Consider the following 10,215-nt stretch of genomic DNA (forward strand, 5'->3'; position numbering starts at 1 on the left):
AAGCAAGTCTCCACAAAACAGTTTCCTGGGTGAGAAAGCAACCCGAATTTCTATGAGGTTAACCTCACAGGACTCTATAAAGTCTTGTACTTGAACATCTTGCAGGAAAAAGAAAGAAATGGGTAGTGCTGTACTGTTTTACAGCTGGCTTTTCTCAGTGAGAAAGGAAGCCGAATTTCCATGAGGGTAACCTCACAGGAGTATATAAAACCTTATCCTTATCCTAAATGTGGTGGTTTTAGCGCAAGGCCACAGAGGTGCGGGCACAGAAGGGTCACCTGAAGAAGATTGAGGACCTGGGAGCTGCCATGGAGGAGCGACTTATCCTGGACAACAGGTAAAACACTATACTCTGCAACAAGTCTTTATTGTTTTGTATTATTCTGGAAATCTTTTTTTACAAGGAGCGACTTATCATGGACAACAGGTAAACACTAATCCTCAACATCTCTTCTCAGCATTTTCTTTTATGCTTGAAATATTTATGTTATTACAAAAACAAAATTGATAGAGCAATGGAGCACATGTGTAACATTCAACGTAGACCAATTTTCTTTTCTTCTATGGTCATCTACATGCATACTTTTTGCATTTTCTTCTTTTATGTTGAGACCGAAAAAAAACATCTTCAACAAAACAAACTTGCCTCAGATCAATCCAAATGTAACCATTCTGTGTCTTTCACACATTTTGCATTTTCTTTCGTTTCTTCTGAGACACAAAAAAGCATCTTCAAGAAAACAAACTCACCTTTGATGTACAGCAGACTTTCACTAACTCGCGGTCTTTGGGGTCCAAAGATTTTTGATCGCGATATATCCGATTCGCGAAGCAGTTTGGGGTCCAATTAAAGGGAAGAAACCGCGTTCTCTTCTGAGTCCGAGAAAAACGCGGTTATTTCCCTTGTTGGTCACAAAAAGCCTGTGAGCGTCACGTTGGTGTGTGTGCGTTTGCCGTGTGAGTGCATGTGTGTGTGCGTGCGTGTGTGTGTAGATTTCTTCTTTGATTGTTTGCTTTTTCTGCCACCTGCTATAACGCAAGAAGCTGAAGCACCGTTGGCGCCTGTAGAAAATCCGGGGCGTCTAGCTGAGATCGCGATTAGCGGGACTCGAGTGTTAAATTGCATGCCTGACTAGATTGCAGAAGACTGAAGCGCAGTTTAAGCACTTGATTGGCGCCTGTGGCCACCCGGACCGTCTAGCAGAGATCGCAATTAGCTGGACTCGAGTGTTCAACTGCACGCCTGACTGGCCATACTGACTGGTCAGACACTTAACCTCTATAGGCACGTGGCCAATTTGACGATACCGATCGTGGCATTGACTGCATGCCGATCATGTGGCAGTGACTTTTCACTCTTCAGTCGGAAATACACTACACAACACCGCTCTCACTCTCCCTCACTGCCTACCCTAAGCCTGATGCTTGGAAATTGTGTGGAAGAGTACACCTCTCTATTTCTCTCTAATGCTCTTCCTGCTGACAGTGACGCCAGACACCCCACTGAGTTTAGCCTGCTCCCCCCCCCCCCCCCCCCCCCCTCTCTCTCCCTTCCCTAAGCCATGTACTGTTTGGGGCTGTGGCCAGAGAGGTGTCAGCCAAAACCAGGGTGACTGTGTCTAACTTTTGACAAAGCAAGACAACTGAAGGGTTCACAGATTAGGTAACCGACTCACTGGTCAAGGCTGCGGGGAAACAAGAGTATCTTGTCAATGAAAGAGGTTACACACAGACACGCGATGCTGAGAACTGTGGTCAATTTTTCACTCTCTTTCGCTCAGGACCTTCATCGACTGTGGCTTCTATTGTTTACGTCCAACAGACAAGAATAAAGAGCATAGTGCATTTTCATGTTGGCATCTTCGCATGTACTCCACTCCTGACCAAAACTACACCCCTCCTGATGGGTACATGTGCACTCAAGTTGTCAGTGACTGTCATCACGCCTTTGCGGCTGTGACCTTTGTACCAAGAGCCGGACTGTTCTGTTATCGATTTTGTTGTGGTGAAAATTTGATGATGGTCTGTCCGTACATTGCAGGTATGACCTGCTGTTGGGACCGAAAATTAGTGTCCGCGTCCACGTTTTGCAGGTGTCCGTTTAAGGGGGGGCAAATATAGAAGGAAAACACTCCGTGCCAAGCAAATGTGTCCGTACATGTCAGGTCGCCGCTCACGCCGGGGGCCGTACATTGCAGGGACTGCTGTAGCGTGGTTATGATAGAAAAATTTGTCATGATCTGTACTATTTTTTGGCCTTTACGTGACTAATTTTGTAAAAAAAATAAAAATAAAAATAATTTTTTTTTTTAAAAGGTCGGTCCTGGGTTTTTTCGGAGTCCAAGAGGTCTCCGCGATATAGCGGAATTCGCGATTTAGTGGACCGCGAGTTAGTGGAAGTCTGCTGTATCAAATGTAACCATTCTGTGTCGTCCGCCAGATACACGGAGCACAGCACAGTGGGCTTGGCACAGCAGTGGGACCAACTTGACCAGCTGTGCATGAGAATGCAGCATAATCTGGAGCAACAGATCGAGGCCAGGTAAGCTGACTTTTTGTGTGTGTTTGTTTTGTTTTTGTTCGAAAAATTTAAAAAAATTCAATAAAAAATTTCCTTTCCATGCGTGTTTGTCTATCTGTGATGTCCTCATTCTCAGTTTCTCTCTGTGTCCATCTATTGTTCTTTGTGTTTGTCTCCCTGTTTGTCTGTGTCCATCTATTGTTCTTTTCTGTCAGTTTCTCCCTTAGTAATTGTCAACTTGTGTTATCCTTTTTGTGAGTTTAGTCTCCCTACATGTTCACTTGCTCCTGCGTCTGTCTTCAGCTATTCTGGTGCACATTTTTTCCCGTTTTATTACAATGGAAGTCTTCGCTTAAATTTGGTTATGATCGGGTTCAGCGGTACCCCTTAATGATTAACGTAAAGCCTGTCGATAAATCCATTTTTAATCTGTTAGCATACAAGGTCACATCTGCATAGGTTTCGATACGAAGTCGAACGAATGTTACAGTATTCAACTTCCTCTTTTGCCAAGACAGGCTACGATGAAGGTAGGCTAATGAAGGGCGTTGTGTTTTTGTTACCCCTTCAATCATTCTTGTATCCTTCTTCAGTCCATTTGTACATTCTTGTATCCTTCTTCAGTCCATTTGTACATTCTTGTATCTGTATCTTGAAAGTGTCAATTAATTTGTTCTTTCTATCTCTCTACAGAAACCGCAGCGGTGTGTCTGAGGATGCCCTGAGAGAGTTCAGCATGATGTTCAAGTGAGTAACGTTCTAACTACTTAATGCTTTGCCTGGTGCCACTATACTTCTGCACTTATATGTGTTTGTAAGAATAATGAGATATTGTTCTCATGTGTGTGTGTGAGAGTGTGTGTGTGTGTGTGTGTGTGTGTGTGTGTGTGTGTGTGTTTGTGTGTGTGTTTGTGTGTGTGAGTGTGTGTGCGTGTATGAGTGTGTGCGTGCGTGCGTGCATGTGTGTGGGAGTGCGTGATTGCGTGTGTGTGTGTGTGTGTGTGTGTGTGTGTGTGTGTGTGAGAGAGAGATCGGAACTGAACAGAAAGGAACTTTATTTAATAAGGATTAGGATTTAAGGCTGGGGCTTTTTTTCAATCTGTCTTTGAGGCAAACAAGCACACAAAGCAAAGAGATAAAAAAATGATGATGATGATGATGATGATGATGATGATGATGATGATGATGATGATGATGATGATGATGATAGAGAGAGGTGTGTGTGTGTGTGCGCGTGCATGTGTGCATGTTTTGAACATGATACGGAGAGCAGGTAGTGTCACCTTATGCGACTTCACATGTCTTCTCAATGTTCGACTTCTTTACAAATACTTCTATGAAGACTGAGGTTGGTGATCAGTTCACCCGCAGCTTGAAGAACCTCACTGTATTTCACTGTTGACAAGTGTCTTGTTCTCACTAGCACCTTACTATTGTTCACAATACCTCTTCCACATTGCAGGCACTTTGACAAGGACAAGAGCGGCAAGCTCGATCACCAGGAGTTCAAATCCTGCCTGCGTGCGCTGGGCTACGACCTCCCCATGGTGGAGGAAGGTCAGGTCGACCCAGAGTTCCAGGCCATCTTGGACGTAGTCGACCCCAACAGGTCAGTGGAGTGGTTTGTGCTATGATCCTATTGCCTGTGTAGCTGTGTTATGTGGAGTAGAATGCGTATTAATACGGATCTACCCACCCTTACAGTTTTGGTGTACTTTGTCCATATCAACAGGTCAGTGGGGATTGTTGAGCTATGATCAAATTGTACATGTTAAAAGTGGATTTAGAATGCATATTTATACAGATCTACCCACCCTTACAGTTTTTGCAGATGTGGTTATTGGTTCCTGTCATCTTGGTGGAATTTGAACGCTTATACATGCGACTGGTGTAGTCTCCTAAGTTTGGCATACTTTCCATTCCAGACATTGCAAAATACAACATTCTCCTAGGCTAAAAGTAATACGACCACCCAACCTCATTTCTTCTTATGAAAACTCTGTGGAAACCATCCAAAACTTGCTGCCAGCTTGCCAACACAAATCTCTCTCTGCTAGGAGATTTGAATCGGTTCATTTTCTGCCACATTTTTCAACATGTCCACATTATCTGTCTTGTAAATAACACCACCGGGCTTGATGTATAGAGCTGCTTGGACAAATGACAGAAAAGACAATTTAATAATGTGTGTGATTCATGGATGGCTTTGATAATTCAACATTTCCTCATTTTCTTTCATAGTTATTGATACTACAGGGCTTGAAGTATGGAGCGGCTTCCAGAACAAATAGCAGAAAAAGACAATTTATTGTGTGTGTGCTTCAGGGATGGATTTGATTTTTCAACATTTCCTCAGTTTCTTTGATAGTAATTAATACTTTGGGGCTAAATGCATAGAGCTGCTCCTTGGACAAATAGCGAAAAGAGACAACAAGGGAGAGAACTTTAACACTTTGTGTGTTTCAGGGACGGCTTTGTGTCGCTGCAAGAGTACATGGCCTTCATGATCAGCCGGGAGACGGAGAACGTTCAGTCCAGCTCGGAGGTGGAGCAGGCCTTCCGAGCGCTCACGTCGGGCGAGAAACCCTACATCTCTGCTCAAGAACTTTACGCAGTAAGTCAGCTGTTCTCTCTACTTTTGTAATGTTTTGTTTAATTCACGCAGTAAGTCTGCTGTTTTCCCGTCTTCTGTAATGTATTGTTCTATTTAGAAATTTCTAAGGTTTTTGTGAGTTGTAGCTCTGTTCATCTGCCTATGTGTGTGCGTGTGTGTGTACGTACATGCAAATGTGTAGGTTTTATTATGTGCAGATGTGTTTATGTGTACCTCTATGTGCATGAAACACATCTTTAGTGTTCTTTGATATAAGTACAGCAGAAACAGAAACGAAAGACACGCTAATGTCAGTAAAAACAAGAGGCGAAGCCTTCAAGGCTCACGTAAGAAATCGACAAACAGTAACACAAACTCAATCACTTCGTCACACATACACACACACACACACACACAGTAAGCGGCATAGGTGACACTGTGCAAGAAAGCGAGACACTAGATCTAGATCTGAATGGCCGATTTCGAAGAAAAAAATAGTCTCGGCCCGCTCAAAATAACAATGACCGAGACTTTCAGTAATTCCTTCGCGTGATGTCTAACCCTCTTACGTCATAATGTGACGTCTTCAAATGGTGTGACGTCTTCAAATGTTAAGGTTTCTACCACAGACATACATACATACGCACGCACGCATGCACAGACAGAAAAAAGTTAGCATCGCATAGGCTTACACTTACGTGAGCCAATAAACACTATTCGAAATTGAAAAACAAAAGAAATCGGTACTCACCAACATAAATACAACACAAAGTCGAACTTTTGCCTATGAAGGCTTCTTCAGGACAACAAATACACAAGAAAACAAAAAGTAGAAAAAGCCTCCATAGGCGAAAATTGGACTTTGTCTGTGCTGTATTTGTGTTGGTGAGTACCGATTTCTTTTGTTTTTCATTTTTGTTTTCACCCAGTCATCTTGTTGTTTAGATTTAATCACTAATCAGTCAAATGTTCCTCTGTTTCAGAACCTTACAAAAGAACAAGCAGATTACTGCATCAGCCGCATGAAACCGTTCGTAGACAAGACCGGGCGAGCCATACCAGACGCCTACGATTTCGTCGACTTCACTCGACAGCTGTTCGTCAACTAACTCGTCTCTGTGCACTTGTAGACGCATCTAGTTTGTTATTCTTTGTTCACGTTTCGTATTGTCAAATCTGGACTGGAGAGACAGTTGCGGTTTTTTTCTCTGTTGAAGCCATGTTGTTATCTATGACTGTGCAAACAATATTCAGAAAGCGTTTGTTTTAAATATTCGGTACTTTTTTTGTTGGTTAAAACTGAAATCTCAGTTGTTTTTTACTCCTCTTTCAAGTGCTACCACTGCTTTGTAGTAACTGCTGACTTCAAGCTTCAAGTGGACGGTTTTGTTTGGAGCGGAGAAAACTGTTGTGTGCAACAATTCGGTGAAGGTTTGTGACAGTTTGGTGTGCCACGGAAAAAGGTTTATGTGGAAAGCTTTTGTTTTTCTCTTGTGGGGATCTTGCTTGTAGGCGAGTATGGTTTGCTAAAAACTCTTTGTTCTTCTGTTCTTTGTTTAGTATGACATTCTGAAATCGTAACGCCGGTAGTTTGGTGCACAGACTCATGACTGAGACCTTGAGACATAAGCCTAGTTTGTTCTTAGTTTGTTGCTTTCGTGGAAAAGACTTGATTTACTGAGACACAAGCCTAGTTTGTTGACAGGTTGTTGCTTTCGTGGAAAAGACTTGATCTAGTGAGATGTAAGCCTAGTTTGTTCTTAGCTTGTTGCTTTCTTGGAAACGACTTGATTTAGTGAAATGTAAGCTTAGTTTGTTGACAGGTTGTTGCTTTTTCTAAAAAAAGTACACACAGCGTAAACAAAGTTCTGCGGAGTAGGGGAAGCTTTTGAAAGAGATGTAGTGAAATATGTGCAATGTGTAGAATTTTCATCTTTTTTGGTTGTTTGATGTTTTGAACAAAATACATGTTGTGAACTTGAATGTGGCCAGTTTTCAACTTTATGCATACTTGTTCAGTGTTGTGATTTTCTGTGGACATTTCTTTCTGGAAACACCGAAGTTCTCTTCACCATTAAAGTACTTCATCGTTTTGATACACTGATTTTTCTCCTGTCCATGCTAAACATTGTAGAGGGTCTTTTTGAATTATCTGATTGACTTGTATGGAATCTTTGCAGTTAGCCAATGTATCTCTATAGTTTTCTGGAAAAAAAGACTGCATGAAGAGGACATGTCTCTCTTGTGAAACCACAAACATTTCTGGTAATATTTTTAGCAGAGAGAGAATAGCTGAAGTGGTAAGTGGAAAATGTACAAGTTGTTGAAGGAAAATTATTGTGTATACCTTGTTCTTTTTTTTCCCCTCGATTGCTAGACATTTGACCAGCTACAATTTTTTGTAGACAATAGCATCTCTTTCTGAATGTCGAAGGGAAATCATTACAATTTGTATATGGCTTGTCCTTTTTTCTCTCGATTGCTAGATATTTTAGCAGCTACGATTTCGTGTGGAGAATAGCATCGCTTTCTTAAGATTAAGCTTGTCATGTGCAATTTTGTGGACCAACCATCTGGTTTTTCAGCCCATACATTTTTCCGAAAGCATGCATCAAGCAACTTACTCAAACACAGCTTTGCTCAGTGGGAATTGCAGGTACTGGTTTCCCTCTACCTTATTCCTTTTTGCACTGTAATCCACATATTCATCAATACCCCTGTGGCTACATGGTAATTCCTTTACTACTATGCTGTTAGAATTTTGAATAAACGCTTGCATTTAATTTTGTGATGATGTTGGTGTTTGGAGTTTTTGAGAGGGAGAGAGAGTGTGTGTTGTGCTGTGCGGTGCGGTGTGGTGTGGTGTGGTGTGGTGTGGTGTGTGTGTAAAAGAGAGAGAGGAAATGTTTGTGCATAGTCAATTTTAGCTGAAGATAAATCATAATAATTACCTGAATTCTGTTGCTAAGACAGAAGTCTGCATCTCTCTATTCTATTGATAACAAAAATAATTTTTTTTAAATCGGTGGTTTATATGAAATGACCACACTCCACTCCTGTGCTTAAGTGTCCTGTGTTTGTACAGTGGAACCTCTTTTTTAAGACCTAAACAAATCTGAGAAAGTCAAGTCTTAAAAAGGAAGGAGTCACAAAATGGGGGTACATTTACAGAGGTTTTTAACAGAAAATCTGAAAAAGCAAGGTCTTAAGGGGGAGAGAGTCTTAAATTGGGGGTCTTAAAAGGGAGGGAGTCTTAAATTGGGGAATCTTAAAGGGAGGGAGTCTTAAATTGGGGGGTCTTAAAGAGAGGGAGTCTTAAAGGGGAGGGAGTCTTAAATTGGGGAGTCTTAAAGGGAGGGAGTCTTAAAGGGGAGGGAGTCTTAAATTGGGGAGTCTTAAAGGGGAGGGAGTCTTAAATTGGGGAGTCTTAAAGGGAGGGAGTCTTAAAGGGGAGGGAGTCTTAAATTGGGGAGTCTTAAAGGGAGGGAGTCTTAAATTGGGGAGTCTTAAAAGGGAGGATCAACTGTACACGGTTCTATGAGAGTCCACTTTGCATACTACGTACTCTACTGCCTTTTCTTCGAAGGCAAGCCGGGTAATGATACTTTCAGTAGATGATACTGCATTCATTACTGGTAACTACAGACGGGCGCTGTGACCTAGTGAATAAGACTTCGGTCTCCTAATCGGAAGGTCATAAGTTCAAAGTCCCAGTCGCGGCCTCCTGGTGGGTTAAGGGTGGAGATTTGTCCAATCTCCCAGGTCAACTAATGTGCAGACCTGCTAGTGCCTTATCCCCCTTCATGTGTCCACGCAAGCACAAGACCAAGTGCGCATGGAAAAGATCCTGTAATCCATGCCAGAGTGCGGTGAGTTATAGAAACACAAAAACACCCAGCATGCTTCCCCCGAAAGCGGTGTATGGCTGCCTGAATGGCATTGGCAGGGTAAAAACAGTCATACACGTAAAAGCCTTGGAAGTTTCAGCCCATAAACAAACGAACACAAACTGGTATATGAATATAAGTGGTGCTGATGCGAGCTGCTGTCTCCCACTGCTGCCAGCTGTACGTAGGCATAGACCTATATATCTAAATATAGGTCCCTGACGTAGGAAAGGAAAACCTGAAGAAGACAGCATCATTCGTCTCGCTGCCCAGACTGACAATGTAAGACTGTGAATGACAAGAATAAGAATAAATTATTATAACTATAATGATACAAATAATAATAATGATAATAAATAACTTTTCTATAGTGTCCCACCAATTGGCTCCACGCACTTAAGAATACATGTAGGCTTATGTATTAGCATGTCATGACTTCCTCCACTTTGACTTTTAGTCAGAATATGCAACCTACTAAAGTGCAAATCAACCAAGGTATAGCTCAGCTGGTTGAGGCCCAGACTTATGATCTGCAGATCACAAGTTCCAATTTGGGCTGGGATGGTCATTGGTCAACTTTATGTGAAAATTCAGAGACAGTGTGTCATCACTCATTGTGGCTTGTAAAAGAAGTGCAGATGGCTGATGAAGTTACACCCAAAACTCGCATGTACGCACCTCACCTCCGGAAGCACGACCAGTTTGTTGCTGCTAGCTTTAAACTGCACTGAGAAGTCGCCTTCACGCGGCGGGAGTGTTTCCACAGAGCTACCCCACCCCTGTACTTCTCTTCTTTTGTCTTATTTCTGCCTTACCAGTCGTTTCACCTATATTTCCTTCCAAGAAAACTCTCCCTACTATTCCCTGCAGATTTCCAATTCTTTTCTTGTTGTCTTATTTCTATCTGACTGGATCCATCACCTTTATTTCACTTACCAAAAGTCTTCTTTTCCATATCCTTATTTCTCTGCACCCCGCATGTCGTAAGAGGCGACTAACGGATTATGTTTCTCCTTTTACCCTTGTTTAGTGGTTCTTGTATAGAATATAGTCAATGTTTGTAAAGATTTTAGTCAAGCAGTATGTAAGAAATGTTTAGTCCTTTGTACTGGAAACTTGCATTCTCCCAGTAAGGTCATATATTGTACTACGTTGCAAGCCCCTGGAGCAATTTTTTGATTAGTGCTTTTGTGAACAAGAAACACTTAACAAGT

General features: G+C 42.0%; 1 protein-coding gene across 8 annotated transcripts in view; it reads left to right on the forward strand.

Annotated features, from left to right (window-relative positions):
• The window catches only part of LOC138949369 (spectrin alpha chain-like), a 90,524-nt gene extending 82,622 nt beyond the window's left edge, over positions 1–7,902 (forward strand). For all 8 annotated transcript variants that reach the window (XM_070321180.1, XM_070321179.1, XM_070321182.1 and 5 more), the window contains 6 exons: positions 243–337; positions 2,441–2,542; positions 3,215–3,268; positions 3,984–4,130; positions 4,988–5,135; positions 6,098–7,902. In XM_070321180.1, the coding sequence (XP_070177281.1) occupies positions 243–337; positions 2,441–2,542; positions 3,215–3,268; positions 3,984–4,130; positions 4,988–5,135; positions 6,098–6,223 (672 nt within the window). In that variant the 3' untranslated portion in view covers positions 6,224–7,902. The remainder of the gene's footprint in view (positions 1–242; positions 338–2,440; positions 2,543–3,214; positions 3,269–3,983; positions 4,131–4,987; positions 5,136–6,097) is intronic.
• Positions 7,903–10,215: the final 2,313 nt, after the last annotated feature.

Source organism: Littorina saxatilis, linkage group LG15 (assembly GCF_037325665.1).
Source record: "Littorina saxatilis isolate snail1 linkage group LG15, US_GU_Lsax_2.0, whole genome shotgun sequence".
NCBI lineage: Eukaryota > Metazoa > Mollusca > Gastropoda > Littorinimorpha > Littorinidae > Littorina > Littorina saxatilis.